The sequence below is a fragment of the Heteronotia binoei genome, unplaced genomic scaffold (assembly GCF_032191835.1).
Source record: "Heteronotia binoei isolate CCM8104 ecotype False Entrance Well unplaced genomic scaffold, APGP_CSIRO_Hbin_v1 ptg000648l, whole genome shotgun sequence".
In the NCBI taxonomy this organism is placed as follows: Eukaryota; Metazoa; Chordata; class Lepidosauria; order Squamata; family Gekkonidae; genus Heteronotia; species Heteronotia binoei.
The window spans coordinates 317,303-332,836 of NW_026800061.1; the positions used below are offsets into that span (position 1 = coordinate 317,303).

The following is a 15,534-nucleotide window of genomic DNA, read 5'->3' on the forward strand; positions in this document are numbered from 1 at the left end:
GCTGAAGGAGGTCAGAAGCTGGTGCATCAGATGGAATATGCTGTAACAACTGTGCCAACTCAAATGAAATATTAACCACTGAGATGCCAAGATGTATCAGAAACCACAATTGCAAGGAACTAGATAACAGGATTCTTTGCATGCATAATCATGCTTAGGGTTGCCAGATCCAACTCAGAAAATATCTGGGGACTTTGGAGGTGGAGCCAGGAGACTTTCCCATTCTCTAAAATAAATAATAAAAATAAAGCAGTGCAATTCCCCTTAATACAGTCTTCATTTCCTCATCCCCCAGCAGCTACAGTTCCATGAAATGAAAGTGAACACACCCACACTCACACATACTCTCACAACGCATTCAAAATAAGTAGTTAGCACACACACACTTTTGTGATCTCACTGGGCCAATTTACTCACAGGAGTTGCTGAATGTAATCATCTGCTGTATTTCAACCAACTTCTTCAGACTCATAGAAAAAGGAAAACAGAACAGCCTAGGGGGTGGCGTTTTCCTCCAAACAGAGGGACTCTGCTGGCTTCTCTTCCTTTTTGACATGCTTCACAAACTCACTGGGAAGACCCACATGGCTCTGCCTACTCACTTTGCCCATTCAGCTTTCCTCTTGCTCAGATTTAGGCACACACAGAGTGCAAAACACAGGCAGCCTGCAGGCTTCTTTTAAGCCTGCATAGCTTTACAGGCATGGTGGCTGTTGGAGTAGGGCTTCCCTCCGCCAGTCAGCTGGCTGGAGGTGGGGAAGAGCCTGCAAAACTGAGCAGTCTCCTTAGGGTTGCCAAGTCCAATTCAAGAAATATCTGGGGACTTTGGGGGTGGAGCCAGGAGACATTAGGGGTGGAGCCAAGATCAAAGCTGTGACAAGCATAATTGAACTCCAAAGGGAGTTCTGGCCATTACATTTAAAGGGACGGCACACCTTTTCAATTCCTTCCTTCCATAAGAAATAATGAAGGATAGGGGCACCTTCTTTTGGGGCTCATAGAATTGGACCCCCTGGTCCAATCCTTTTGAAACTTGGGGGTATTTTGGGGAGAGGCTCTAGATGCTATACTGAAAATTTGGTGCCTCTACCCCCAAAAACAGCCCCCCCAGAGCCCCAGATACCCACGGATCAATTCTCCATGATTTTCTATGGGAATAAATCTCCATAGGGAATAACAGAGTTCCCAGCAGACATTCCCCTCCCCTCCCCCCCGCTTTCTGACAACCCTGAAGCAGGGGGAGGGCCTCCAAACCGGGGGATCCCCTGCCCCCACCTGGGGATTGGCAACCCTAAGTCTCCTACTGGGACCTGAAGGGAAGAGCCTGCAAAACTGGGCAGTCTCCTACTGGGACCTAATTACAGGAGTATATTCATTGAAGCCTGACCTGAGAATTGTCATTTGAGGTCATCAGAAGTACTGCTGATTGCTGAAAAAGCATGATGTCCCAAGGACACAAGCATACACTTGCAACTCTGAAAAACAAGAACATCTAACAAGAAGCACTTTGCTTAGCCCATTGCTTTGAGATATGAAAATATGTTATGAGTAGGAGGATATTTGTTTCCTGTGTGCCAAAGTAAGCAACAAATGAGAAAGATATTAAATCCATGCCTCTGTTAAGGAGTACTACCCTGACCAAGAGAAATGTAGAAAAGTCCAGGAAGAAGGTGGACTGACAGAAGCCTTGCCTTTTAATGGTCTTGAGGCCTTCAAAGGCTTATACTTGCCTTGCCCTCTTCTCCTTCTAACTTTTAGAAGTCTGAGGACTGAGAGAACCTGTGAGAGTCTGTCTTCCTGGATCCTTGGACAGGCAGGTATGAAACAGCTTTTGTTCACTAGGGAACTGAGCTGTAACTAGCTGAGCAACTGTGGTTGCTAATAGGCATTAAACTCATTCTCTTGTTCGCAGCCTTTCATTTCAGGTGTATTGGCAATGCATTTGGGTTTATGGTTCATTTCTCTACTACTTAGTGTGTCCTCTGCTGGTTTAAAATTGTACTGTTCTGTAGACTAATGTCTTATTTGCTTATGCGCATTACTGTACTGCAGCTATACATCTCTCTGGTGATTCTATATCCATGCCTTTAAGTCATGTGTCATGTATTATTCATATATCAATCATTTTGTGTAGTTAGTTTTTGTTGTGTGTTGTGCAACAGTACTTTCTGATAAACTATTTAATTTGTATCAGTAAAACTTTGAATGATACATGGTTATGGTAGTAGAGGCTTCCCATTAAAGAGGCTGAATTAATCTTTACTCTTGAAACATTTTTAATATATGATAAAATCAGATAAATGTACATTTTCAAAGGATTTTCCCAGAGCTTACCTCTAGCCATGCAACCACCGTAGGCCCATCCCACTGTGCAAAAGGTAACCCCTTCCTCCGAGCTTCTTCCAGAAGTTCATGCCTAGAAGTGCATCACAAACTATTAAATATGCTAGAAACAAACATCATAGATTTAGTGATGTTGTCATAAGCGACAGCACTGGAATATACATTAGTCTTCATTTTTCTATTGAACGTTAAGATTTTGGAAGAATGCGCTATTGCTTGCTAAAAGTATTTTGGTGAAACATTTTCTCATTCTGCAAATATTCACTGCACTCTGAAATCCATTTGCAATGTATGTCTAATATGTGAACAGTTCCCATACATCTAATTCTCAGCATTTCCCCAGCAGGATGGAGAAAGAAATATTATTTTATTTTAAAAATTTGTTCAACAGTTCATTTTTCTTGTAGATAATTTAACAATAGAGCAATTTTTCCTTTAATAAAATAAAGTATTTGAGCTGGAACAAAATCAGAGTCAATACAACTAAATACAACGAAAAATTTTAGGATAGGTCGAGATGAAATTAGCAAATTTCCCAAACAAATTTCCCCAAATAAGCACTGACTTCTGTAGTTACAAAGGAGGAGTCATAACTGAACTATCTGAAATAATATGAGATGTGGATTCCAAATCCATAATTTGTTAAACTAATAAGAATTCTACTGCTACTGACTTTTAAAGTCTGCTACATGTTAGACTTCTTTGAAATACTTAGTTCTATATGACTCCCAGCACCTGCAGGCTGCAGAGGCAGGGCTTTTTTTGTGTCTGGAACTACTTTGCATATTAGGTAACACACCCCTGATGTAGCTAATCCTCCTGGATCTTACAGTAGGACCTGTACTAAGAATCCTGTAAGCTCTTGGAGGATTGGCTACATCAGGGATGTGTGGCCTAACATGCAAAGGAGTTCCTGCAACAAAAGAAGCCCTGAGCAGAGGTAAATGTTTTTGGTGGAAAATTTTTCCCAAATTCATTAAAAAGTATTTTTCTATATTCAGTCAGATCAACAGCTTAGAATTTTATAGGGCCCAGTACTTTCATGAGCAAATGTAAAGCTTCATGTTCCTGTGGTGGTAGCTGAAGAGGTAGAACAGACATTCCCCAGTACTACATCTGCAGTAGGGATGGGCATGAACCAAACCATGAATCGTGATTCATGCTAAAATGGCCAATTCATGGTTCATTCCAAACTGATCCTGCCACACCCAAACACAAAAACAAATCCGCCTTTCTTTTTGGCATGTCATTTGGTTTATATTTGGTTCATTCTTCCAAATAGCCTGGTATGATTTCTTAGCCCCCTACGGCTTCTAGACATGCAGCTCCACTTTTCCCCACCCCCTGCAGCTTTTAGCCAATTTCCAGTGCAACTGACTAGATCCTGCAACTCTGCTTTCCCCAGCCCCTTGTCTTCTGGTTAGCTTCCAGACCAGAAGTGGCAGCTCCGCTCTCCCCAGCCCACTGTGGCTTCTAGTTAGTTGAACTGGGGAGAGTGGAGCTGCTGTTTCTAGACTGTGTCCTCTCCTCCAAATTTCCTGGGGATGAAATGGACCAGAAGCTACAAGGCGGCTTCCCTTTCTTTCCCCAGCTTGACATACTCCTAGGAGAGCAGTTTACTGGGGGCAACTGCTTTTGGGGGCTATAGCTTGCCTCCCCAATCCAATTTGCACCCAATTTGGAGAGCCGGCAGAAGAGAGTCTGCTGAAACGTTTGCCACCAGTTTAGCATCTCTAGCACACTCAGGAGCTGTTTTATGCCTTCCTGAACCAAACAACCAATGGACCATGAATCATTTGCGAAATTGAAAAAAACACACAAACCGAACCACTGAATTGGGCAACCCAATGAACCACAAAATGAAATGAACCACCATTCTGTGCCCATCCCTAATCTGTAGCTAAGTGATTGAGTTCACCTGCTTAAACTGCTTCGGGAGATTCATCCAAAATGTAATTCATTGCATGCTTTCAATTGCTTCAATTTGTACTTCAGGATATGCAAGTTATGTATGCAAATTATCTTTAAATACAGTTAAATCCTATTTTCTATTAATGCAAAAAGAAACCAGCTTTTTGAATTCTATATATGTTAAAAAGGCTATGGAAATTCAGACACACTTATGGGCATGGTATAAGCAATCTTGATAGAAATCAGCACAGATATTGAACTTTAGCAGGTGAGCTCAAGACCAATAATAACTACTCAATTTTCTAATCTTAACCAAATTAACTAAACTCTGACCCCCTACTGCAGGCCCTGAAGTGTTGAACCACCACTCCCCCTCGGTTTTGAGAGACATTACTCAGGGTCTATAGATAATAAATAAATAAATAAATGAATAAACAAACAAGCAAGCAAGCAATTTTCAGCTGAATACTGGAAGTTCAGGTATGGTGTCACACTTGTCTTTATTTCTATGAGCAGCCCTTAAATTTTTTCCATCTTTTAAGCTGGATTCTGGCTGGAAATTATTAACTGGATACAGCTGCCTGAATAATTCTTTGGCAGTATTCGGGGCTTCTGAATAGTGGTGGGAAAGGGGGTTTTAAAGTTAAAGGGAGTGCACTGTTTCTGGGCTTTCCCCATCTTTTCCTTTACTTCCCTGTGATCAGGGTGGGAGGTGAAGATGGAGAGGGGTGCAATCACAGCCATGCATTTGGAATGTGCACTTCTGCAAGGCTGGTGTTGCTGCTGGGCTATGCCAGCCAGCTCAGAAAGTTTGTAACTCACAAAGATTGCTCCAGGAGTTAAAGAGCCAGCAGCCCCACCAACAGCACTCAAGTGCATAGGGGATTCCCCCATCCCCTATGATATCTCAGGAATGGGGGTGGCCCTGCAATGCCACAGCTGAGAGAACTGGGTAGGAGACCCCCTGGAGCAGCAGGCACCCAAAGACGGGGCACTACAGTGCAAGGGGTGCCAGAAATGCAACGAGGTAGGGAGAAAATGGTTCTAGTGGGGGTGGGGGGCTGCTAGCGTGGGCTTGGTTGGAACCCACAGCAGAAGGCTGGGGGATTGGGGGAGCCCATCAGCCTACCCCAGGGACCCCAAAATCTGGAGGAGGGGGGAAGTGGAGAAAGGAGGTGTAATGGTCCTCCTGTGGCCCCTGAAGGTTGAGTGGGGGACTTTATCAGTTTGGGAGAGCCACCAGGGGGTATCAGGCCATCCCCATACCATAAGCCCACCCCCCAAAAAAAATCCAGTGAGCCACAATGTAGAAGGTACCAGGGTAGGTGGGCAGGGGGGAAAACAATGCTCCTCCTTTTAGGCAGCCTGAAGGCATGCTGAGGGGAGACTTACTCAGCTTGGTAGAGTGCCCCCTAAGCTCTCCAGAGACACTGCCAATTAAAACCCAGCACCCCCAAACCCCAAGGATCCATGCAGGAGACAACGGATCCAGTAGCGAGGAGTGGCTACCCAAAGGGGTTCTTCAGGAGCAGTGAGCACAGTGCCAGGGCGACATGACAGAGAGGAACCCAGAGGAGAACAGAATTTGAAGAACACCCCCCCCCAGAAGTGGGCAGTGCCATGGAAGAAGTTAGTTTTTCCCATCATAGGAAACAATGGTGGGATTGGTGCCCCTAGAGTTGGACCCATTAGTCCAATCTTTTTGAAACTTGGGGGTTCTCTCAGGGAGAGGCTCCTGCAGCTACACTGCAAATTTGGTGCCTCTCTCTCAAACTCCTTCCCGCCCACTCCTGGACATTACATCCTATGTTTTGCCATTGACTTCAATTGTTCATAGGGTATAATGGAGTCATATATTTGGGAATAGCCAGATATCTCCAGATGTTTGAAAATATTCCACCCCCTGAATATCTTTGCACCCTAATACTCCTGAATCTGAATTTTACCAAAAAAAGTTTGCACTCCCCTAACCCCTAGTCAATCTCTCTTACTCAGCTTCAGATGGGTAGCCGTGTTGATCTGAAGCAGCAGAACACAGTTTGAATCAAGTGGTACCTTTAAGACCAACAATGTTTTATTCAAGATAGTTTGTACCTTGAATAAAACTCTGCTGTTCTTAAAAGTGCCACTGGATTCAAACTTTTTTCTTACTCAGCTTTTTACTCTTACGTCACCTGAGCTAGTTGGTGGAAGGCTGGGATAAAATGTGACAGGTGGATTAATTTGCCACTTATTTAATTAATAGTCCACATTTCTCAAAGAGACCTGAGGTGGGTATACTTGCCTGTACTTAATCACAATCAATTAAAATCAATAAATACCCATATACCCAATTAACAAATCTTTTTTTTTATTTGAAAAGTTAGGGAAGTTTAGCTTAAATACACAATTTGCTCAGTTTGATTAAATAATGCTATAACCATGGGATAGAAATACACATTCATATACTGCAAGGTGGTGAGTGTAACTTCTTTTCCTGAAAACATATAGTCAGTACATTAAAATGTACTTTGTAATACTGAGTACCCACCAGATAGAATTACAACAGCTTTGAATTATGATAAGAATTACTGTTCCAAATCAAACAACAAATCATGATGAATACCAAAATTTGCAGAATGTATGACCTCTCACGCTTGTACCACCTTTGCTATATATAATTATCTCCCCCTGGAGTTTTCAGGTATAATAAACCAGGCCCATATTTTAATGCACACATTTATATTGCTATAGCTTAACATTAAATAATTATATAACTCCTCTCCTCACCAAACGGAAGGCTTTCATAAGCATATTCACTGAAGTGCTAAAGCTCATGTAATTCTTCCTATGTTGCATGGAACAATTTATACAATGATGAATTTTGAATCAATCTAGCCAAATTCAAAATAGTAATAAAATATCTTTTCAACTTGCAAATTAACTGAATTGGCAAGAAATGAAAGAGTGGAAAAGTTAGCACAGTCCTGTTGTTCTGTATGAAGTTCATATAAAACAACAGAATGAACAAAAAATGAGTAAAATACTAGATCCACAGCACAAAGGTGCAATGATGCCATTGTAACTTATTTCAGCTATCTAGGATTTCACCCAGTTCATTTCATATATAATCACTGGGTAAGAAGAAACATGAGTACACCTTGGAAAAGGTCTCAAATGTCACCCAGTTTAGAAGATTTAAAAAGAGTAACTTTCTACATAGATCTGCAACGTAAATTGGTTATGTAAAAATAAAGAAATAATAATAGAGGCAGGAAACAAAATAAGAAATTCAAACATGGTGCTGAAAATGGTCATGATCAGCAACCATTGTGGTTTAACTTACCCAGATGTGCTTTTCATGAGATGAAGAGAGATGGATGGAAAAGAAAAGCACACAAACATTAATGAATATATGCCAATCCATAAAGGAAATTATATGATAGATTAAGAAATTAAAGAAGAGGCATAGCAAAAATGGCATTTGTTTTAAAAAATAAACATTGAAACATTGCCTATCCCTCTTTTAAACTAAATACCTATCCCCATACAGAGTGAATACATTTAGCTAGCATCAAATTATAGAAAAGATTTAGAATTTTCATCAGTAAATACAGCTTCCATATCTTCTGGCATATGTTCTTTATACAAAAATAATGTTAACTGGACAGCACTTCAAATTAGAATAATCAAAACTGGCACAAGTACAAAAAATTAGCCCTGCTGAATGTGTAAGGCAACATACAATATGCACTCTTATTTATGTGTGCAGTTCCCACATTTGTGTGACCACGACATTATGAAAACATAGCTGACAAGGACTGTTCTGCTTCTTTCAGGGCACTCAAGAAAGCCCAACTCTGCATTTGCCTGAGGGGGGGGGGGGAGGGGAACACAATGTATACTAGTCTCTAAGGGTTGTAGATATATGTGTCTTGACTAAGGGTACATTCACACTACACTAGTAAAAATCCAGCTGCAGAACGCATTATTTAGTGTAGCATGAAAAAATCCCTAAGACTGCTGAATCTTGTTTGGGGGCAGGAAGGGGCAGGTTATGGCCATTGCACACAATAAATACTCCTTGGTGGATGTTAGAGCTATTAATATATAAGGGCTTCTTATGAGCCCTTATATAAGAGAAACAGTCACAAATCCCATGCCTCAATAGGCTATAGTGGATAATGGACAATTAAGAGTGGTTAAGAGGCATGAAAAGATAAAGGTTCTAAAGTATTCAACAAAATCATGCACCCTTAGCAGCTATACTAATATATTTAATAAGAAAAATAGGTGAATAGTAATCATAGGCAAGGATAACTTCTCTCCCGCCCTGATAACCAATTTTTGAAAAGAGATGAATTGTCACCATGGCTTCCAGGTGCTCACTCACTCACACACACACAGAGTTGAGGCTGATTCACACATGCATGGGACTATCCCTTCCTGCTGCACAGGGGCGACAGTGCTGTCCAAGGGACACAGTATCTGTCCATGTATCACAGCAGGGAAACTGTGGAAGCTGGCTGGGAGGGAGGAGGGAGAAAGCACAAGGCAGGCTCCCAGCAGCAGGGGCCATGCATTTGTGCACACACACACACAAGGCCCCGCCGCCTCCTTGCCCCATATTGTACCTCTCATGCTCCACTCTATCTCACACACATATAGCCCCATCGGCTCCTCACGCCACGCCTCTCTCTCTCACACACACACACACTCATGGCCTTGCTGCTTCCTTGCACCGTACTGCTCCTTCATCCTCTGGGCACTGGCCCCACAGCCCGCCTGGAATACCTTGGCTGCTGAGAACTGACTAGGTGGGCAGAGAGAGGTGATGCCAGCAGCAGCACAATATCCTGGAATGGTCGCCCTGCCTGGTTGCTTTAAATCAAGGTGTGGGGGGCATCTAATTTGGCACCCCCACATGCCCAACCCTAAGCAAATGCCTAATTTGCCTAGTGGCAGGGCCAGCCCTGACAAGGAATTCAGAACAACCACTCCACAGCCTCTGAACAGAGCATACTAAGTCCAATTCCTCACTAGCAGTTGCTCCATCCCTGGGCTTCTGCTTTCCTCAGATCAAGCAATCAATTCCCCACTAGTTGCTGTGTGGGTGAATTTTGATCTGCGGCTCCCTCCAATTTTCCTCATAGCTTCTTGCTTTGGTTTTTGGGAGATTTGGAAGTGGTCTAAATATAACACAGCATATAGCAATTCAACTAGGGTGGCCAGATCGTCCCGGTCACCTGGGAAAGTCCCGATTCTGGCCCCCAATTCCCGCCTCCCGGGCTGGCTATACCGGGACCATTAGAGATCCCGGTTTAGCCAGCGGGGAGCAGGCGGGCCGCGCACGCGGTTGGGGAAGGCGGCGAGTGAGGGACCGAGCGTCCCTGTGCGTACGCACGGCGGTGTGGCAGGCTCTGCGCATGCGCGGGGCCAGGAGAGTGGGCGGCGTAGGGCCCGCCACACCGCCATGCGCACGTGCAGGGACGCTCGGTCCCTCACTCGCCGCCTTCCCCGACCGCACGCGCGGCCCACCGGCTCCTCTCGCTGGCGTAGGGCCCCGGCGGCGGCAGAGGGGGAGGCGGCAGAGGGGGAGGCCGTGGCCGGAGCAGGAGGCAGGCCGGCGGCGCCTGCGGCGTGGCGGGAGGCCCCGGGTCGGTGGGCTCGGCCGCCTCCTCCTCAGCCGCCGCCAGCCGCGCCAGCAGCACCAGCCGCCGCTGCGCCTCCTGGCCAGCCCGCCCGCCCGGAGGGGAGGCCGCACCCTGGGAGAAGGTAAGCTGGCAGGCAGGGAGGGAGGGAGGGGGCCAAAAGCAGGGGGGGCGGCCGGCCTTCCTTCCTTCCTTCCCTCCCTCCTTCCTTCCCTCCCTCCTTTCTTCCTTCCTCCCTCCTTCCTTCCTCCCTTCCTTCCCTCCTTCCCTCCCTCCCTCCTTCCTTCCTTCCTTCCTTCCTTCCTTCCTTCCTTCCTTCCTTCCTTCCTTCCTTCCTCCCTTCCTTCCGTGGCTCTCAAATATCCGATGTTCATGTCTTGCGGCTCTCAAACATCTGACCTTTATTCTGTGTTGCTCTTTTGTTAAGCAACTCTGGCCACCCCTGGAGTAGACAATACTGACTTTGGTGGACCCAAGCACTGATTCAGTGTAAGGGAGCTTTGTGTTTGTGTCTTCTGGTGCAATTTTGTTCTCAAATCCTGTATTTACTTCATCAGTATATGGGATAAGGCACTTTCTCAACTGTGCTGCATAATGCAGCCTATTTATTTTGTCCTGTCTGCTCTGTTGGCTCTATCTGCGCCACCTTCATCACTTTCGGGGTGTGGATCCCCCAGTGGGGTGGGCTCCCGACTCCCTCCGCCAGCTGTTTCTGATAGCCCTGCACCCCCTCTTTCATTTGATATGTGTCCCGTGCGGGTGCCACCCTCCCGCCGGGAGATGCCGCAAAATGAGCCCCCTTGAGGCTCATGGCGGCAGGGCTCGGGGGAAGTGAGCTAGACTGCTGTTCTTTTGAGGGGTTATAGAGTGTTTCGAGCCCGTCCCTGTGGCATCGGTCCCATCATTGTGGGACCCAGGGGGCCGGCGCAGCGGCCCGCCGAAGCAGCCTGTCACTAATAACACAGGTCGAGATGCAGGACAGGAACCCGGAAGTGACCGACAGGCTGCTTCAGCGGGCCGCTGCGCCGGCCCCCTGGGTCCCACAATGATGGGACCGAAGCCACAGGGACGGACTCGAAACACTCTATAACCCCTCAAAAGAACAGCAGTCTAGCTTGCTTCCCCCGAGCCCTGCCGCTATAAGCCTCAAAGGGACTCATTTTGCGGCATCTCCCGGTGGGAGGGTGGCACCCGCACGGGACACATATCAAATGAAAGAGGGGGCGCAGGGCTATCAGAAACAGCCGGCGGAGGGAGTCGGGAGCCCACCCCACTGGGGGATCCCGAAAGTGATGAAGGTGGTGCAGATAGAGCCAACAGAGCAAACAGGACAAAATAAATAGGCTGCATTATGCAGCACAGTTGAGAAAGTGCCTTATCCCATATACTGATGAAGTATATACAGGATTTGAGAACAAAATTGTTTCCGGCGGTGATATTTGGGGGATTTTTGGGGACGTCACAGGAAGTGCTGTGAAGTCACTTCCTGTTTCCGGCAGTGGCATTTGGGGGAAATAATGTCATTTGGGGGAGATGATGTTACAGGAAGTGATGTCACTTCCTGCTTCCGGCAGGTGGCATGGGGGAAATGATGTCACAGGAAGTGATGTCACTTCCTGCTTCTGGCAGGTGGTGCGGGGAAAATGATGTCACAGGAAGTGATGTCACTTCCTGTTTCCGGCGGTGGCGTGATGTCAGCGGAAGTGACATCACTTCCTGTTTCCGGCGGCGCGCGCACACACATTCCTTCCCCCCTCAAGGTGTCCCTGGCTGGCCTGCAGATATTATGGCCACCCTAAATTCAACTGATAACTATACATAATCTAGCCCAACTGAGATCTGGGAACCCCTGAGGATTTGCATGACTTTTGTTAGGAAATGGTAAGCCCATCTTGCACACATCTGGCTAACATAAAAATGGAACTATCTGTTTTCTAGGAATGGGAGCAAGGACTTTTGGCTTCTGAGGAAGGAAAAGGAATCATTCTCCACCCCTCCCCCCATTTAAAAATGCAGGAATTCAACTATCTAGCATCCAGATATCTTCAGAGCATAGCCAGAAAGCATATTTACTGGCTGCTGGACACTAATATCTCAGCATAGGTGAGTGGCACCTAGGGTTGCCAATCTCCAGGAGGGTTTGACAATCTCTTGGTATTATAATTGATCACCAGACTATAGAGATAAGTTCCTTTGGAGAAAATGGCTGCTTTGGAGGTTGGAGTCTTTGGTATTATAGCCTGTTGAGATTCCTCCCCTTCCCAAATTCCACCCTCCCCAGGCTTCATGTCCAAATCTCTAGGAATTTCACAAGCCAGAGTTGGCAACCCTAGTAGCACCAAGTAGCTATGGTCCTAATGCAGTCATCCTAGTTACTCATGGTATAAAATAACTGTTTTTCACTCTGTTTTCTCTGTTTTGAGAGACATTACTCAGGACAGACAGACAGACAGACAGACGGACGGACAGACAGATAGATGGCAATTTTCAGCTGAATACTGAAAGTTCAGGTTTGGTGTCACACTTGTCTTTATTTCTATGAGCAGCCCTTAATTTTTTCCCAGGCACCTTTCCATCTGTTAAGTTGGATTCTGGCTGAAAATTATTAACCAATATGGAAGTTTTCTGCTATCTCTTGTGCAAAGTCCCTTTCAGTCACATGGTGAGATTGACCTTGAGCCATATGGCCCCACAGTCAGCTGCCAGCAGGGTTGTCAGGCCAAGCCTGGCAACTGGTCAGAAGGCTGGGGGTGGGAACATGGGGGCATGTACATGCAACATCAGTGAAGTTGCTACATCACTGCCAGGTAAAACTCCAGAAGTGAAAATCTGTAACTCTAGTTTCCAGCAGTTCCTAGAACTAACCTATGGCACTTCTCCAATTTACCTAGAAGTGACACAGGGCCATTGACAATGATACTTTTTAAATTTTATTTTTCTCCCACTGCCACTCAGATCAGCAGTAGGCAATGGGGGTTGCTGGCAGGTGGCCTCTTGCCATAGTGGGAGACTAGTTAAGCCCAGACACCAAAGACCTGACCTTGAAGGCCATGTGCAGATACTAACTCTATCCCCCCCACACACACCATACTGGCTTTTAAAGCATAATCGATAAAGGTCTCACTATATTCTTTTTTAAAGAGCCTTGTAGGACTTACATGGCTTGCTGTGTGTACTTTGAAAAGGGGCTGTCCGCAGGACTGGCACCTCCCTGTAGACCACGTAGACAGCTGCCTAAGGTGCCACCTGACCACACAGGGGCACTCAGAGGCATTCAAAGCCTGCTTTCCTATTGCCATGGGAGGCTTCCATGGCAAGGGTGAGCAGGCTCTGATTGCCTCCAAGCACATGCACTGCCCATCCGCTGCCCCAGCTCAGTCTTCCTGGGCCTGTGCTTCCACCAGAAGCACAGACCTGGGAAGGCTGAGCAGGGGTGGCACATGAGCTCTCGGAGGTGCTCAGAGACTGCCCTTCTTAGGGCAGTCTCCCAGCATCTCCGAGAGCACATACACTGTTCACCCACAGCCCCACTCAGTCTTCTTGGGCAGACCTGAGAAGGCTGAGCAGGGGCTGTGGGCAATTGCCACATGTGCAGTGTGCTCTTGGAGGCACTCAGAGGCTGCCTGGAGCCTGCCTTTCCTTGCTACTTCACCACTGTTGTGCCAGTGGGTGGTGGCACAGGCGAGGGGGCAGCGGGGCTGGCACAGGTGGGAGGTGGCCTGGGGCACCAGAAACCCTAGCGCCAGCCCTGGCTGTCCAGGGAAAAGATAAGGAAGGAGCAGAAAGCATGAAGATGCATGAAAAAGTTTTAATTAGCATTTGAGAACCTCTTATCTAGCCATTTAAGTAGACTGAAAAACTCCCAAGTTATATGAAAAGACCTTATGTTCGAGGTAGTATGTAGTCAAGAAATAATTCCACATAGTATGCTAATGAAGAAATGTAAACTTAAAAAGGATTCTCTCTGGTCTTGGAAACAGAATCAAGAATTAATTTTAAAAGGCTATAAATCTTACACGAGCTATCTGTCTCTCTCAAGACAAGTTAATTCTAAGTATCATAACTGTTTTATTTTCTGCTTCCATTCCACAGAGGCCAACTTGTTTCTTCTTTAGACAACTGCCAATACAAAATAAAATACCTACATTGTTCATTGATTTGGGAAATTAATAATCTGCTTTTCAATACAAATGAATTCTGAATTGAATCCTCCAAAATACAAACATTTCTTTTACTGTTTTCTCTAACAACAACTTCTCTTTTCAATTCTTAATCTTACTGATGCTGATAAGAAGCATATAGGCAGAGCTTTTTATCTGGGAAAATGTGGCAGAATGGAGTTCCAGAACTTTCAATTCAATAACCTTTATTGGCATGATATCAAACATAACAGGGAACCAATCCATTCATCAAATGGCAATTTGCAAATACATTAAGTGCCTCCTAGATGCTAGATATATAAAAATTTGCAACAGTTTCAATTACCAATTGGTTCCAAGTTAACAACAAGAAGACAATTTGTATATTTGTTGGGCTTCGCTGTTTGCTCACTCAAACGGGTCAATGAGTATGGAGTGCAGGTCAGAGTAAAAAGTACAGTTTAAGAACACATGTTCTAAAGTTTCTATCTCTGAACATACAAAAGTGCACAGTCTGTTAGCATAGGGAGTTTTATGGAATCTTCCAAGAAGTATTGCAGATGGTAGCACATTGAACCTAGCTAGCAAATAGGCTCTGTGTTGCCAAGGGGCAGTTAGGCAGGTGAGATATTCAGCCCTATATTCAGGAGGTAAAATCCCCAAACTCAAGGGTGAACATCTGCCTTTAGTAAGGCTTTTGAGAATCTGCAATTCAATATCAACCAATCTTTGTCTAAGCAATAAGAAAGCTGATTTTTTTGGTATATAGAAACAGATCTCCAATATTAATCCTGATTTAATTGATTTTATGGCAGAGCCACACAGAGGACTGAGACTCCACTAACAAGTGAGCAATAAGACTACCATCATCTGTTCTAAAAGCATATGCAACTAAAATTTAATGGCCGTAGTCCATGCTCTAGTTTCAAGGAGTCTTTGATTGGTTTTTAGGCAGATGGCCGCATATGGCATGCATGTGGGAAGGCCCAATATCTTCTGTAGGAAACTTGATTGAATTCTTTCCACATCCTTATTGAGGGCCATAATCCAAATGGGATCTTCATAGAGCAATCCTACAGTTATTTTATGGTTGAATACTTTGATTGCTGCAGAAACAAATTGATTACCTTTAGTGAAGTAGAAGCGGGTAAGTGCTGCTACTTTACATTTAGTAACTTGGATTATTTCCTTTCTGTGTGGTACCCAACTAGTTCTATAGTTAAAATGGATTCCAAGGTAATGGAAGGCTTTGACCTGTTGAATCTGGTTACCTCTTATACTCCAACTTGTATATTGTATATTGTATATTGTATATATATATATATACAATGAAGATAGAATGCCAGCAGGGGGTTGGGGGCTTTCCAGTGTTTTGCACTGAGTGTCACATGTATGACTATCTGCCCAAAGGACAGAAGTCTTGGGTGTGTGCTCGATGCAAGGAGCTCCTGGTCCTCAGGGAACGAGTTCGTACCCTTGAGGCCGAGGTGACTGCCCTGGAGAAGCAGAGA

The 15,534-nt window shown here is 45.2% G+C and overlaps 1 protein-coding gene across 3 annotated transcripts in view; it reads right to left on the reverse strand.

Moving 5' to 3' along the window:
* The window catches only part of LOC132590749 (liprin-alpha-2-like), a 112,869-nt gene that overhangs the window by 24,405 nt on the left and 72,930 nt on the right, over positions 1 to 15,534 (reverse strand). For all 3 annotated transcript variants that reach the window (XM_060263661.1, XM_060263660.1, XM_060263662.1), the window contains one exon: positions 2,335 to 2,416. In XM_060263661.1, the coding sequence (XP_060119644.1) occupies positions 2,335 to 2,416 (82 nt within the window). The remainder of the gene's footprint in view (positions 1 to 2,334; positions 2,417 to 15,534) is intronic.